This window comes from Hippoglossus stenolepis, chromosome 10, assembly GCF_022539355.2.
Source record: "Hippoglossus stenolepis isolate QCI-W04-F060 chromosome 10, HSTE1.2, whole genome shotgun sequence".
In the NCBI taxonomy this organism is placed as follows: domain Eukaryota; kingdom Metazoa; phylum Chordata; class Actinopteri; order Pleuronectiformes; family Pleuronectidae; genus Hippoglossus; species Hippoglossus stenolepis.
Window position 1 is genome coordinate 12,392,234 of NC_061492.1, and position 16,719 is coordinate 12,408,952.

General features: G+C 42.3%; 2 protein-coding genes across 2 annotated transcripts in view; one reads left to right on the forward strand and one right to left on the reverse strand.

The window, feature by feature from the left end:
• Positions 1-3,659, forward strand: part of ltk (leukocyte receptor tyrosine kinase) — a 57,945-nt gene extending 54,286 nt beyond the window's left edge. Inside the window, exon 29 of the mRNA XM_035168340.2 lies at positions 57-3,659. Within this exon, the coding sequence (XP_035024231.2) occupies positions 57-1,106 (1,050 nt within the window). The 3' untranslated portion in view covers positions 1,107-3,659. The remainder of the gene's footprint in view (positions 1-56) is intronic.
• On the reverse strand, positions 3,455-16,336 carry itpka (inositol-trisphosphate 3-kinase A). The gene is made up of 7 exons (XM_035168342.2): positions 15,577-16,336; positions 9,777-9,873; positions 9,202-9,415; positions 7,650-7,854; positions 6,091-6,192; positions 5,637-5,708; positions 3,455-5,233 (listed from the first exon to the last, which is right to left on the reverse strand). The coding sequence occupies exons 1-7, from the start codon at positions 16,000-16,002 to the stop codon at positions 4,961-4,963; spliced, it is 1,389 nt and encodes a 462-aa protein (XP_035024233.1). The 5' UTR covers positions 16,003-16,336; the 3' UTR covers positions 3,455-4,960.
• Between the last annotated feature and the right edge of the window lie 383 nt (positions 16,337-16,719).

The window sequence follows — 16,719 nt, forward strand, 5'->3', positions numbered from 1 at the left end:
TAATTTCACAAATGTTGATTCTTATCATTTTCATTTCATGACATTTTCTTTATCAGGACCCAGATGTGATCAACACACCCCTGCCAGTGGAATATGGCCCCAACACAGACGATGATGGCCGCACAGTAATCCGTCCCTCTGACCTCACCTCCAGCAGCCTCACACCGCACCTCGTGTCCCACCCTGTTATCCAGGATACCGCCTCCCAGCTGGGGCTCTCCTCTCTGGGCCTAGGCCCGACTCCCCTTCCTCCACAGCCCACCAAACCTCGTCTACTCCTCCAGAGAATCCAACCTGTCCACCAGGAGGTGACATCATACCGGGAGGCGCTGCAGCCGTCCTGGGCTGAGCCTGTTCCTGCCCCTGGTTTGTCCGCAGCAGCAGCAGCAGGAAGCCACTGGCTCCACCCTGAGCCTCCGCACCACCGACCTTGTTCCAGGAACAGCTCCTCTTCAGGGAGCCAGAGGCTGAAGAACAAGACCAAGAACCTGTGGAACCCCACATACAGCTCCTGGGTTTTGGAAAACTTCAGAGGGAAGAAAACACTGGCTCATACTCAGTCCATGCCACTCTCCAGTGCCACGTCCACCAACACCTCCTGCAACCCAGCTTTAGAGAGCAACGAGGCTGAGTGCGACAGCACCAGCAGCTCCCACCTCAGCCCTTCCAGCCTCTGCACTTCCTCAACTTCATCCCCCTCTTGCCAGCCCCAAGTTGCCCAGAGTTCATCCTCAAATAAGACCCCAGCAGGTGGGACCATGAAAGCTGGCATGGACCTGGCTAAGCTCCAGAGTTTCCCCTGTGGTAATGTCAACTATGCCTATGACGAGCAAAGCTATGAGGCAGAGAGCCTGCCCCTGGTTATACCCAAAGCCTCAGAAGCCGTCACAAACACCAGCTCTGCCCCGAGTGTCTCCTCAGGGACCAGCCTGGGACTGACGTTTAGCCTCCACACCCCCTCCTCTTGTGCGCCCAAACTGCTGCTGAAGCGTCACGCCAGCTATGGCCACGAGGACGTGAGGAGACACACCAAAGCGGAGAAACCCACACGTGACCGTGACTCAGGGTTTTCTCTGTCCGAAGACCTCAGCGTTACCCCAATCTGAGAAACGGTTCACAATAACAGGGATCTGGATTTGTATTAAGCTAAAATTTCACCAGGAGCCCCCTCTCTTACACACTAAAAGTAAAGCTCTGGATTTCTGGAACAGAAAGCATGACCACGAGGACTCGGCCACAAACACCACAGCAAATCCTCAGAGCTCCTGGAATGCTGGAAAACACACTCGAACCCTTACACACACACAAACACTCAACTGCACTGTGATACTTAGAGCCAGTGCCTGACTTTTTTTCCTTTGCCTCCGATACACTGGTAGCTGAACACTGAAGCTCAAACACTGGATGACACACAGACCTGCACTCTCTCAACGTTGTTGGTGAAGACTGTTGTAGTCAGACTCCTGTGTTTTTATTTGCTATATTCTTTGTCACAACAGCTTTGGCAACAGTATATGTTACAGTATTGTGAACAATTTGTTGTATTCAGATGTACAGGAACAAAAACAAGCCAAAAAACACATTTGCCATTTGGGAGGGGATCGTTTTCATCTCAGCAGATCAAATTAGACATAGCTTTTGTAGAATAGGAAGTATGGAGTTATGATTTTGTTGCATTTTTATTTTCATTAATGCGTACAGGAAGTTGTAGTGCTAGTAACGAGAATCTGATTTGCTTTCATCCCAAATAATGTGAAGACAGATGATCCCAAAGCTACTGCAATAACATGTTTCCTGAAATTGTCAGTTTTGTCAACAAACTTGTGCCTGGAGGTGAATTCATGATCTTTGAAAACAAAGCTGTCGACACAATGTCCACTTCCGAGGTGTTTTCAAAGCTGTTGGCCTCATCTCTTGGACTTCCTGTTAAGATCAGTTTGCTCAGTTGTCATGGAGATGGTTGAGTTTGTTTTCACGTTGCCCGAGATTGGAATTTTAGTAATGTGATTATAGACGTTCGTGGAATGAGATTGTTGACCTACATGGCCTCCTTTATCTTTGTCTGACTACTTTGTGGAACGTTTTGATGCCTTCCTGATCGATGCTGTGAGCGACGCTGGCTTGGCCCTCACAGCATGCTGTCGTGGCCTGTTTCCTTCTTTCATTCAGTCTCATGGGTCGTGTTGGTGAGAAGATCGTGTCAGTACTGTAAATATGAAGTTACAACCAGCAGCCACTTTGCTAAGCTAGCAACTGGAAACAGGGGTAACCAGGGAAGAAAATACCTACCAGCAACTTTTTAAGACACATTAATTTGCACGTTACACATTTGTTTCAATCTCTAAAAAAACAAAATTAAAAACAAGCTTTACAGGCTAGCAGGCCAGGCTAGCGGTTTCCCCCTGTTTTCGGTCTTTGTGCTAAGCTAAGCTAACTGAACGCTGGCTATAGGGGAACCAGTTAACAAGAGGAAATGAATGTAATCAGTTATTAAATACCTACCAGCACCTGTTTAAGACGCATTATTTAAGACATTATACATGTTTTCATTCTGTACAAAAAGGAAATTAAAAACAAGTTGAGCGTCTAAAACCTCACGATTTTACACAACTAAAATAAACATGGTGTAACATGTTTACTCGTGAGTTTTACAGGCTAGCAGGCAACTGGTAGCTGTTTCCACATGGAGCTATTTCTTGAGGGCAGTGAATGGTTTGTGGTAAATTGCCGATGACCTATATATATATATTTTTTTTTTCAAAAACTACATCAATCTTGATTATTTTGATTTTGATTAGATTTTTGTCCTTGTATTGACGTTTCATAAATGTACCAACATATAGAATTTGATGATGACCATGCAGCTGTGAAAGTATTGCTATCGCTATTTTTGTACTCACTTCCTTACACTGGACTAACCTGTTGCATTTGTAGCTATTTTGTTCATTGATTTGACATTTGTATTCATTTATTGTTTGTGATGAATCTGTACCCGTAGTTAATCACTGCCATTCTGAACACGACACTGCATCTGCTGGTGCGGTTGTTTTACTCAGCAGGGGGAGGTGTTCAGTCCTGAAACACCAAACATGCTGCTGCAGGTATCTCAGTCTCTGTTCTGTATTTATATTTTCAGGTTATTCTTATTTAGTCGATTTATTAAGTTGTACTCTAGTATGTGTCTTTGTTTTGAGCTTAAACATGTTGATAGTATATTTTTTAAAACGTTGAATGAATGGTTACATTTACAGTATATAAGGGTTTCATTAGCTTATAGAATGTGTTTTTTTTTATGTTCAGGCTTGCTGATATTAGTGAATTGTTATCGCAGTTGCTCAATGGTCCACTTGAAAATAACATATTCAGAAATGTTCACTTACCTGGCTGCCATCGATTTCCTAACCGTATATTTGGTTTATTATTTAGTGAGAAATTTCAGCAACAACAACATATATTGATTTCAGTGGAATTTATTTTACAAGCACCTCTTGCTCACAGTGTATATTTTTTTAAGGCCTGGCGGATTTTTTTCTTTATTCTTTAAGTAGCCAAGGGTGTTAAACCTCAACCAACAGTGCAAAGACATTCTATGCAATATACGGTCTTTCAAACTTTAATCTTTTACCTTAATGTGCCCCAAATAAATCATCATATATTTATCTCATCTGTGTAAGTTCCATTATTTACCCACAGGTTTGTACTAGTAACAGTTACAGGTGCAAACTCAGTCCCGACTAATATATAAAATACTCGAAAATAGTGTTTTACTATTGAAAATTAAAAATATCTATTGTCCCTTTTTATTCTGTGTTTATTTCCATTCATTTAATTTGCACATTACTTCTAATATACCGATAAACCAATAAAATGGGCTGTAACAAACCGTGCAGCATCTATATCTGCAGCAGCACAAAGTTTGATTACATGAATAAAATCAATAACAGAAATATAAATTGATAGGCAATACATAACAGTTGAACAAAACAGTGACACTGTGATACACATGATACAGTCTTATAGTTATGCAGTACTATACTGACAATGTGTGATAATGTTGTAGTTGTATGATTATACGAACTATGACCCAGTCTCTACTGAAAATAAATTGTGCTTTAATATCACACCCAGGTTTGTAACATGAAGGTTGACAGTATAAAACCTAGACTGTATATAAAGATGGACAACGTTACAGCTCCCAGAAAGTGAAGCCATACTCACCTTATCCATGTTAGCAGATGGGACATGAGCTAAACTTAAAAAGCATTTTTTCTGGTTAGTTATGTCTTAGTTGTTTAATACAAAAAAAATAACGGGCTTAAATGTCATGATTGTCAGCTGAGACTGATTTGGTTGACAATTGGTTGAAATTTGTCACATAGACGGGACTTTGATACCACGGCTCATTCCTGCAACTCTGGCTCCGAATGTGCTGGTATCTGGGATATTTGGGCTTCATTTCTCGATAGTTGGAGAAAGTGGAGACATGCCGTCCATCTTAATATACAATCTATGATCCGAGGTGTCCCTGAGTTTGGGATTTACTCCTTGACATCATTTTCTGAGCTTTACCTTCACAAGCAACATTCCATCTCTTTAACTGAAAGTCAAAAAATGCTTCACTTTCATCTCTGTCCACGTTGCAGGAAGCTGAATTAGTGTCAGTTCATTTGCACAAACTAGCGACAAATTCTCGGCTCCTCTCAGTTCAGTGTCTTTTCTTGTCAGTGTTACTACCAAACCTTTCAGTGCCATATATGGTCCCCTATTACCTAAACTGGTAAAAGCCAGATCCTTGGATTACTGCAGGAGCTCATCGTAATCGTTTTAACACTACTCATACAGAGACCTCAAATCATATCGACATATGTGGAAACCCCCCCTAAGGGTATTAGGGGGGGGTTCTCTATTTGGTGTCCATTAAAATAGTTTGAGTTCTTTGCATGCATTCATAGGTCAAAGGTCACTGGCCATCTGTTTCTACCATCTGGCTGTTTTCTTTGGTAAGTGAGCAACAGGTTTGGTCACCGTTCCCTCTGATGCTCACGGACTCCAGTGTGTGGACGAGGTTTTCCAGCCCCCACAGGTAACCATCCTCACGGTTGCCTTCCTTCCAGGGAATATCGTGGTTTAACATCTGGCCCTCTGGTAAAGCTGTGGTCTTTCCAAAGTCAATAATCCAGACCTGTGCATTGCCCTTGTGGTCATGGATGAAGAGGAGAGAGCTGCCGATGACCTGTGAACAAGACGGAGGGTTCATTATTCATTAACATTTGCATTTCTTTCTTCTGCTCCTCTTTATCCATAAATACAGACAGGTGACAAAGGATAAACTTGAATAATGAATGACTGCTGACGTCTTTATGCAACATTGAATCCTTACCAGTTTATTTGATACACTAGAAATAATGCCCTGCAGTTGTATGCCTCCGCCAACCAGTGAGGTTTCAGTTGATATACAATTTATTTCATACTCATATGAGATCACCGTGACCTTTGGCCTCTGACCACTGAAAGGCCAAAGTAGTGTACTGACCCTAAAGAAGAATTTAAAATGAATGTCCTGGTGCAACCCTTTACTTTGGGTGTGCATGTTTGTTTTTCTTTAATTTATCATTCGTCTTCAGATGAATCATCACCTCGTGACGTCTGAAGAACTCTGATGTCTTTAGGGCCTGCCGGATCTCCGTCAGTCTGCTCAGGTAAGACTTCTGTATTTCAAGAAAACAACAGTAAGGGCGTATCATAAGATATTAACATGGGTGTTGGCACAGTGTATATTTGGGAAACCCCAGCATGACAGAAAACTCAAACATAACCACAGCGTGAATATTTACTTTGGGCTTTGTGGATTGATTTACTCTGTGGTTTGCTCTCGCAGTTCAAACACTGTGAGTGTTGTTTTCATTTATCATTGAATGAGTCTCAACCTTTTTCACAAGTGTAAGGACTGGGTGTACAAAAATATTTATATATGGGTGTTTGTAGTTTTTGTAGTGTTGAATGTCTGATGCTGTGTATACTGTATATGCATAGTTAAGCATATCTTGTTGTCATTACATGTGTGTATATATAATATATGTGTGCACTTACTATGATGTTAACGTTCCCGCCAACAAAGTCGGCGAACACATGGATGACGTCCTGCTTCGATCTGGTTTTCTTGAAGTCAGTTTGACATGTACCGTCACATTTCTAAAGAGAGAAAAAAGCCTCAATTTAAGAACGAAAAGAAATTAAACAGTCACTGAAAACTAGAACATAATGACGTGTAGGAAAAGTCAATAGTAGACACTGAGCTTGACAGCAGAAGCAGGCAAACAGCAGAGTCAGGGTGTGGGTAGAGGTTGGGTAGCAGGTAAAACCAGGCAAAAGGTGAGAAGAGCTGATAAGGAGCAGCTGACTTGGTGGGCAAGGTGGGAAATCTCAGGATTATGGGCAGGGCAGCATTTCTTTAAGGGCGCGGCCACACAATGGAAAATATTGGCGAATGCAAATATAGCGGGTCAAAGTTCACCAACGCAAAGCCACACTGTGATTTACCTCGCCACAGGAACCAGGTAGTTTACTCGCCATTTAAACATTTGCGTATGTGTGACTGGACCCTAACATTGTGACAAAGGTCATTTCCCTCCATTTTTGACATCTATAGAGTGCTAATGTCTATGAACAGGAGGAATTTTGTGTGGATCTGGATAATGATCTGGATTTTGTGAAGCAAAATAAGTCTATTTAGAAAGGTGACCTTTATCCAGTTCATTCAGAACAGATATTTTGTCTGTGTTTATTGTAAATAGTTTGCTTAACATTTCTGAGCACATAGTGTACGGGTGTTATTCGTGTGTGAGGGTAAGGCAGGGTGTTGACAGCTGACTCCAGTTAGATAATCACTCCCCTGCTTAATTTGTGGCAGCGAGAGAGCTGCCACAGATGAACAGAGACAGATGACAGGGAGAAGACAGAGGGCTGAGCTGCCACGGGACACTGTAATCAGACGGTCCAGTGAGAAGTTGTGCGGTTCAGAGGGCAGATTTATGTTTAAGGTACTGAATTTATGTTTGAAGTGTCGATTTCTGGGATTTAGAGTATGGTGCCGGTGAGCGCCAGTTGCCTGGCTGGTGTTGGAAGACCAACGGCAGGGGACTTGCCTCAACATGTAAATGTAATTTGGTTGCCAATCAGCCTTGGCGGAGGTATGCGCTCTCCAAGTGCCCTTCTAGTGTATTCAATGCCATTAGTTTGACTGTTAGCAGGATTACTCAATAACTACTAAATCAAATTCGGTGACATTTTGTGGAGGTGTGGGGAAGGACCTGAGTAAGAACCCGTTCTGGATAATCGAGAGGATCCAGGACTTATTTTCTTTCAATTTCTTTAACATGTCATCAGCCTTGGTGGAGGATTGTTCTCTCATAGTGTCCCTCTCGTTCCTTGTAAGTTAGGAACTATGATACATTATGTTTAGATTTATTATAACTAGCTTTAATTCATCCTTAATGTTTAATGCACACTGCATTCACAAATCTATTGTCATCTCCAGGCTGGTTTGGAAATTCACCCCAGAAATCATCTCACCATGAGCCAGCTTCCCTGAGCACTGTGATTAACCTGTTAATCATGATAATAGTATATGGACGTATCACTCCCTCTACCTTGATCCCTTCTATCCTGAAGCCCAGGGTGTTGGTGGAGCTCATGGTCTCTCGCCACTGCATGTAGCGCGGCTTGGTGACGCCTCGTTGAGCGTGCTCCTGGGGAGTCGGCCCTTCGCTGTCCACCTCCACCATCTTCTTGTACAGGTCCTCCCTCGGCTTGGGCCGCTCTCGTGCTCGAACAAGCTCCTCCTCCAAGTACGTCCTGAAACAGCAGGAAAAAATAATCCTTGAGGTGCAGGAGCCGTGTGTTTACACACTACTATTATTTTTTACTTACCACTACTATTTACTTTAAGGGTTTGTATAGTATTCACACCCAAGTTATTAAGAAGGAAGATGGTTGTTAACAGACACATAGTGTTCTTTGTATGAAGCCATTATGACTGATACATTACTGATACATGTCCAACAGTTTCCTAATAAAGCCACATTTGAATTTTTACGTGGATCTGCACCAAATTTCGCATAAATATCAGTCCCCTAAAACATGTCCGTTTTTTTTTCATCAAGATCCATTAATTATTCTGAATATTTTGAGAAATAAACGAACATGTTGCAGGTATCAGCGTATTTATAATATTATTCTCTCATACAAAAGTGAAGACTGCTGCATAAATGCCTTAAAACATCATTACAGAACTGCACAGGTGTGTGCAGCAACACATTTACTCTTGTCGCATTCGTACCAGGCGATCATGTGCAAACAGATGTGGATTTCAGTTTCAGTTTGTCAGCCACACTTCCTCTGTGCTGCGGAGGGAAGCTGAGAGGAGACTCCAGCGTGCAGTGTTTAACTCTAAAAGTCTGAGTGTGACTTTTTGCAAGTAAGCGGTTTTGCAACTTTGTGGTTGAGAATTTTTCGACAAAGGGGAGTCTCCAGGGACACCCTGAGCATGTAAATGTGTGCTTATGTGTAGCCTCGGTAACACAAACACACACAGAAATATTGAGATTACATTAAATAAAGTCTGTATGTGCATGTCATCTGTTTGTTTGAGTGAGCTTAACTCAGTTCAGCTCGCACAGGGATGGGTGTCCAAACCTGCAGGTCTGTGCACTCATGAGCGTGTGCATATTCTGTGTGTGTGTGTGTGTGTGTGTGTGTGTGTGTGTGTGTGTGTGTGTGTGTGTGTGTGTGTGTGTGTGTGTGTGTGTGTGTGTGTGTGTGTGTGTGTGTGTGTGTGTGTGTGTGTGTATTCGTGCTTGTGCACACGATTCAGCAAGGCACTACGCCCATTGTGGCAGGAAGCCAAGCATATAGCCTGCAGTTACAACAGGTGTTCCCTTGTAGAGCAAAAATGCTTCAGGCAGCATGAACTGTCCCCAGACTGCACTGATCTCATTCATATTTCAACACAACATTATTAACTAACATAAAAACACACGCAAATAGAAAAATGATATGGCATTATCTTCTTAAATTGGCAGAAATACGATTAAAACCAAAATCCCTATGGTACATGTAATGTTGCTTTTATATAATTAAAAGTAATAGAAATAATGACAAAATATCTACTACTTGTACATAAATGAAATCTTACTCCCTTACCTGACTCCCATCTTACAGTCCATGACATTGGGAAGTTCAAAGTTTGCCAGCAGGTCGGCCATATGGAGGAAAGACTCTCCGTCTTTCTCCACGACGCCATGGTAACCAGGAACAAAAGGGAGCAGCGCGTCGTCCCTCAGCTCCTCAAAACACTGCATCTCGTTTTCTGAGAACTTCTTCAGAATCGAGCCCTCATCTGCTGCTTTGAAGTTACCTGGAGTCAGACGTAGAACAACATTCCAACTTTCCCAAGCAGGAGGGACAGGCATTTAAAATATACGGCCTCTGAATATAGCTGTCACCGAAAATACAGTACATACAGTACCTGTGTATGGGAATGTTAAAGTGCCCATTCGGCAACTGCTGTAGCTGTTCTAATCCCCATCCCGGATGTGATGACCTTGTATCCTCCCAAAAACGACACAATACCCAAAAGAAACAAGTCTAAGCTTGCACACCACATACTGACAGTGGAGATAGCGAGGATATCAGATTTTTACCGTCGAGGACCCACAGTGTCACAAACAGTGTCTGATGGTCTGGATAGTCTGTGATACAATCTTAACAGGTCATACCTTTATGCCCAGCGAGCTGAACCCAGTTTAGTTTTCTCCTCTGGCTCGCGCTGAACGGCCATTGAACGATCGTCTTTAACTTCCACCACGGCTTGCTCTGGACAAGACACAAGAAAACAGATGGAAAAGATTACAACAGATCAGAATACAATTGTGTAGAATTGAGCGATAGTTTGAGGTTTGTGTGTCCTTGTTCACATCGATGACCTGATAACAGGATGAAGAGCTGTAAACTTGCTGACTTTGGTCTAGAATACAGCGACTGGGTAGAAATCCGATCACATAAGCAGTTTGAGCCAGTATATCTGATGCCAGGCCTTTTGGTTTTCCACTGCCTACGATCTGGGTCAGTTAAATGCCATTTCGGTAGAAACTCATATCTGCTCTCTGCATCTCTATTCAGCATCTCCAGTCTGGTGTGGCGATGGACTCACAACTTTGATTCACAGGGTAAATCCCCCTAAACCGGCTATTTATCATCAGGAGTGTGAATTTACAGCTACAGACAATTTAAGGTTGAAGAGGAAACATCTTGCACTTCTCATCTTTGATCAAATTGTTAGATATTTAAGGGGAAAGGTTTTAATGCCAAATAAACACCAGCCATGTGGTTGGCCTCTCACATCCCACTCACTCTTACACCCACACTACACATTAGCATGCAGGTATATTGCAATCAGTGGTGCTTGTCTGCTTGCCTTTCACAGCGATAGCTTTCAATTTTGCATAACTATTGGGGTTCGGGTCAGGACCTGCGCTATTGATTATTTTTGTCAATAATTGCCAAGTTTAATCATTTTGTCCAAAAATATTCACCTGTTCTTAAAAGTTTAAACTTTTCAAAATTGAGTAGCACATTTGGAATGTGTAAGACTGCATGCCGCGCAGGTGGAGCATCTCTCTGCATTGATTATTTCTGGTTAAGGATGTTATGAATAAAAATAAAATTAGAACTGAGGAGTAAATTAGTTTTTCTTGGCAGTAATTTCTATTTTTTTTATGTTTGTTTGTTTAAGGGCTCATCTCCTGCCATCCCTGGTTTCACCTTCTTTTTGTCTCTCAGGACTCACCACACACACACGCACACACACAGACACACACACACACAAACATACACACACACACTGAGGGAAACACTGTAACAGCTTGCAGATTTCACAGACACAGTGGCGCTTCTCACTTGCAGGGGACGGTCTGTTTTACTCCCTCCGAGAGAAATGACCAGATCTCACCACACACTTTAACGCTGACATTTCTACATTTCTAATCAATATAAGGAAGGGAAAAAATAACTCTTCAGCACTGAAAGGAAAACTTAGAACGTACATGTATTTAAATCCCAACATCAGGCCTCTGTCACATCATTTCACTTTATGTGCTCAGAGCGAAAGGGGAAATGAAAGAGGGACTCTCGTGTTAGTGACACACTCGAGCGTCTCACGGTTCACATGGCTCACTAATAGCAGAACTCCGCAGTGGTCAGCCAAGCCTCTCTTAAATGTCAAGTGATATGCTTCACTTAGTGCTAGTGTTTACTGACCATATCACGTTGTGAAGGTATTGCACGTTCACAAACCCAACATTTGCTTCATAGCTGCAAGTCTTGTCTTGACTTGCTCGTCATTTAATGCAGACAGACAATGTTTATGTAACTGATCAAAGACAAAGAACAGAAACAATCATCACGACTGTACAACACAAAGAGGTTACAGACAAAATATACACACTCAAATGAAACATAGTTATTTGCTTGGAGTACACTGCATCAGTCAATCCTTCATAACAGTGCTTTTTTGCTCTACCTACAGGGTTTATATCTATTTTATCTATAATCAATATAAAACAGAGCCTTAAATGAAATGTCTCTTATTGATGTATTCTTTTAGAAGTGTCCATGGCCATTGAAAATCATTGCCTCTGTAATGCTCCTGCAGGGCCGAGGCTGTTCCGTTCTATGAAGTGCTTCAGCCGATTATTTAATTAGGATTTCTCACTTTCCAGTTCATAAGTATGATTCTTTTTTCAGAGAGGAATGTAAACCATCCATTTTATATCCCAGCAAGCATACTCCTGGGGATACATCTTCATTTATTATAGAACTCTGAATTTCCATACTTCTAGGAAGTACAATAACATATATGTCAGTGATCCATTTTTACCACAACCGTGCCAACATAAGTCCGGCATATTAGGGTTCATTTTCTTCAGCTTCTGTGGGTTTATATTTGTTCGGTATAAAATCTTCAACTGTACAAGTTTGTATCAAACGCATTTTGAGAGATAATTTGTGCGTCTTATTATGGTGTCCCATTGTTCCAGTGGTAGGTGTTTCACCAGATCAAGTTCCCATTGGGATTTGATTTTATTCATGTCATTGCAGAAGGAGAGTAATAAAAGTTTATAAAGTTTGGATACTGTACCTCTATTTGTTACAATCTCGTTTAATTTTTATTATCCATAACATCATGAAGAGCATGGGGTGTTTGCCATTAAAGGCCAAGTAGTATGTGTATATTTCTGGTATCCCTACACCGCCTTTTCGAACCCTTGAGTTTTGATGTGAATACAATGACCCTGAAGCCCTCTGGACAATATTTATATTCCACACAAAGCCTGATTTGGAAACTTCATGCTCTTCAGACCCTGCTCCCCTAGCCAGCCTTGATGAGTTTGAACTGATAACACATACTGGTTTCACTGTCAAGTCAGAACTTGACACAACAGGTTTGCTAAAAGTTTACTTATGTAACATAGGGAGTGTATCAGAAGCTGCAGCGGTGGAAGTGGTTTTCAAATGCTTTGCTTAGGTATTCATTCATCGGTTCCCAACATAGAGAACAACAGGCATCTACAGAATCATAAGATAAATCTTAGTGGTTGTAAGTCAATTCATAGGCCCAGGAAAGAAAAAAAATTAAATATTATGCCGTATCTATCTATCTATCTCGAGGGGGATCAGAAAACACCTATGACAGTCAAACAAATGTTGAGAGTGTAAAGAAAACAAGTACTTGAATGAATATTCCGTGTTACTTTCCACCGCTGCTGAAGAAAAAGACACGCAAAGGGCAATTAAGTTTCATTGACTCACGAAACTTTAAATAAGCTGATTAGGACCATAGCCAAGGTTTCAGTACTTGTTGTCAGACGCCTCTTTTCCAACACCGGGCCTGTGGTGTGTGTGACACACTGTTTTACAGATATATCTCACTGCTGTGATGAGCCAGTTTGTCCAGCTGCCTGTCTGTTTTCACTCTGCTCTGTTGTATTTCCATCTAAACTCTCTTCACCATGTTCACTCAGGTTTAATCTGTAATATAAACTATAAGGCCTGAAAAAGGGACTGATAAAGAAATGTTTCTTACTTCCTGAAGTGGTTCTTTGTTAAATGTCAAAAGTCAAGGCTGAAATTAGCTCCTGACCACGAAATACATTATTACAGTGACATGTTAGCCTGTGCTGAAATATTTGTGTGTGTGTGGGTGTATGTGTGGGTGTGTGTGTGGGGGTTGAATGGGCAAGGGCATAGAAAAGAGCCTATTTTCCGATGTGGAACAATCAACATCTTTCCATTTTGAGTTTCTATGACCAAAAGAGCTATCACACACACGCACACAAACACAAACACAAACACACACACACACACACACACACACACACACACACACACACACACACACACACACACACACACACACACACACCGGTGTTGGCACAGCCATCCTTATTAGGACTTTGCATTGACTTCTATTCATTGTGAACTACCGGACTAAAACCTTATCCTTAACCCTCTTAGCCCTAACCCTAACATTCACCATGACAAATTCATGCCCAATCCTATAACCTTACCCTAACCACAATTCACATCTCACTCCTAACCTTAACCAGGACCTCTGAAATTATGTTTTGCCTCATTAGGACCAAGCTTGAGGTCCACTGGTCCTGACATGGTCAGTGTTTATGCTGGAAAATCTCCTAAAGAGGTAACACAAACGTGACACACACACATTATGAACACACAGGCCTAACAGACAATGCGTTTTCAGTTTGTTTCAAACAAAGTGACAGCTACAGACCTTGTATGGAGAAGGGAAGGAGAAGTTGTAGAAACATAAAACACACAGACACACACACACAATGAAGTCTGAATCTGAGTCTTGGTGACGTGATGACAGTTGAGACAAAAAGCAGATTATGTTGTAGAGTAAAAAGGGCTGAAACATGGAGGTGACTCACTGTGATCGCACTCAACTTCCCTACAGCTCACATGGACGGACGATGACTGTGTTAAAGCTGCAGAACTATGTGCTGTTCTGTTCAACTCTAAATGTAGAAAATCGGAATTGATGCTTCTGAAAGGTACATAACAACACAGTATGTGCGAGCGTGTTCAATGGGACTGAGCGACTCATCGGCCCAAGAGTAAAACTGTATCAGCCAAGAATGTCAAAGGCAAACAAATAGCAGCCTCAGCGTTTATTGAACTAAAGGCCAATGCTTCACCACTTGTGTGTGTGCTGAGGGCGGGACGCACTCTCTGTGTTTAAGGTCAGGGCTTGCGGTGCCAAAACATGAAAATTGAACGACTTGTTGATCTGACATTTAACATGCAACACATGCGATTCAAGCACATTAATGTGTGTCATTTGTAGGAGGGACATCAGCAAAAAAAAAAAGGGTGGTTTAATAAAGGCCACAGAGAAAGAATCTTTAAAAAAAAATCATGAAAGCAGCGATAACTGTGTCAGAAGCATTCCAGAAGCTCGACACACAACAAAGGGGATCTGGCTTTTCAGCAGCAATACACATGGTGTTGGTTTCAGTTCACACAGCGGGATCATTAAGGTGATGTGAGAGGTTTTGATAAGCCATTAAACATGAGGAGACGTAACATGATTTCAATGGGGACAATCACATTTCCTGACGATCTTCCTGCGTGCACTCTGGCAGGGATCTCAAAGGCTGTTTACTCTGTCTTTTTTACATGAACTCAAAGAACTCGTTTGTTTCTTCATCTTAAACATCACATATAAGCAAAGGACAGATAGAAAAATATATCCTGGAATAGAAAAGTGATTTACTCGCCATGGAAAATCCTTCCAAAGAGCTCACTCTAAGAAAGCATTCTGCAGGTATCTCTGACTCCAGAGCTGCAGGATCCGGATCTGACACTACTCCAAAATTATGATATTCTCATTGTATTAACCAGTCAGACCAAACTTAAATCTGAGTTACACAACTGTTCCTGGCCTCTCTCCCTTCTCTCCCCTCTTTTCCACCCACCCCTCGTCATTTTAAAATTGAGTTGTTTTTTTTCTCCACAGTTGCCTATATGCTTGCTTGTTGTGAGAACTTTTGTCTGTCTGTAATATTGTGATTTTGCACTATATGAATAAAACTGAACTGAATTGAATTGAATAGTATCATCACTCTGCAAATGTCTCCTCTCTGCAGTCAAACAGATCCAAGAGGTCTCCTGAGAGGAAGTATACTCTGCTGGCTGTTGTTTCTTCTTTTTGAAACATCAGCCCTTTACTGTAATTCTATAAAGGATGCTGATTTGCAAAGTTGCACATGGGGGAGGTCAAGCGTGGTGGTGTGTTTGTCCCAGGATACAGACAAGACTTTTTCTGTGGTTGATCTAGTCATGCATGGTTGTATATGACAGCAGGCGACAGAGAGAGTTGTATTTTACATGTTATAAAACAGGCTACCACAAACTACAGTGGATTTATGTGCTTGTAAACCACTTCTCAAAGTCCATAGTAACCAGATCATTGTCTGTTGGTTGCTCACTCACCTCTCCAGTGTCCACCAGATGCTCCAGAGCGATGATGCCTTTGCTTTTGCTCTCGTTGTCACTCAGTAAGTCATCTTCGGACTCCACGGCAGAGGAGCCCGTGGAGGAGATGGAGGAGTTGGACAGCTTCCTGCACAGGGTACCGACCACCTCATCATCCCAGTCCTCCTGCCGCATCTCCCGGGAGCAGCCGCCTCCCTCCGGGGTGATGGTGACCTGCGGTACCCGGCGCTGATCCATCACTGCAGTCGGCGGCGCACCGGTTGCTGACGAGGGTGAGATTTGAGCGGCTCTCTGGAGGAGATCATCGCAGATCTGTGGGGACTTCGCGGCGGCTGTTCGTCGCTCTGAGCGGGGCCCCTCGTTTATTCCAGTCCCCGGGAGCCCGGAGTCCTTGGAGCTCTTTCTCCTGCACTCTTTGGGCATTGGAGAGCCGGATCCACCGCGAGGGCGCACAGCAAGAGGCGCAAAGCTTCAGACGCTCCAGCCTTTAAATCTGATCATGTCACTTTGACAGAGTTCAGACTTTATGTTGTTGTTCTGACGCTGCTTTGCGCCACTTCCTCGTTGATGTCCGCGGCTTCACACATGAAATACCAATGTCTGCTCCGTGCGCAATGACGCACAGGGGAACCCCTTTCTCTCGCTCTCTCTCTTTATCTCTCTCTATCTATCTCACTCTGTCTGTCTGGCTGTCTGTCTGTCTCTCTCTCTCTCTCTCTCTCAGCTATCTATCCCACTATCTCTCTATCTGGCTATCTTTCTCACTCTGTCTGTTCTCTCTCTCTCTCTTGCTCTCTCTCTCTCTCTCTCTCTCTCTCTCTCTCTCTCTCTCTCTCTCTCTCTCTCTCTCTCTCTCTCTCATTTTTTTCAGTTTAATAACCTTTATTGGGATGACATTCTCATGTGTTTCCAAAGAACAAATACAATATTAAAGTCAATCACAGAATCAAATTAAAGATAAAAATGGAAAGAAAACATCAACTCCAGCAATAATAGATATTAATAAAAGATATATAAATAAACAAATGAAGATGGTGGCATGTTTCAAATGAGCAAGACGGTTGCGGTCGCATCCAATATATTTTGGCTTCATTTCTGGATAATGGTAGAAAGTGGAGACGCGTCGTCCATCTTTATCAG

Excerpts from the sequence above, each read along its gene's own strand:
- itpka (XM_035168342.2), bottom strand. The coding sequence starts at position 16,002 with ATGCCCAAAGAGTGCAGGAGAAAGAGCTCCAAGGACTCCGGGCTCCCG. Across the intron at positions 9,416-9,776 it reads TCAGCTCGCTGGGCATAAAG|GTAACTTCAAAGCAGCAGAT; the intron begins GTATGACCTGTT and ends GTCTGACTCCAG. Across the intron at positions 7,855-9,201 it reads GACTGTAAGATGGGAGTCAG|GACGTACTTGGAGGAGGAGC; the intron begins GTAAGGGAGTAA and ends CTGCTGTTTCAG.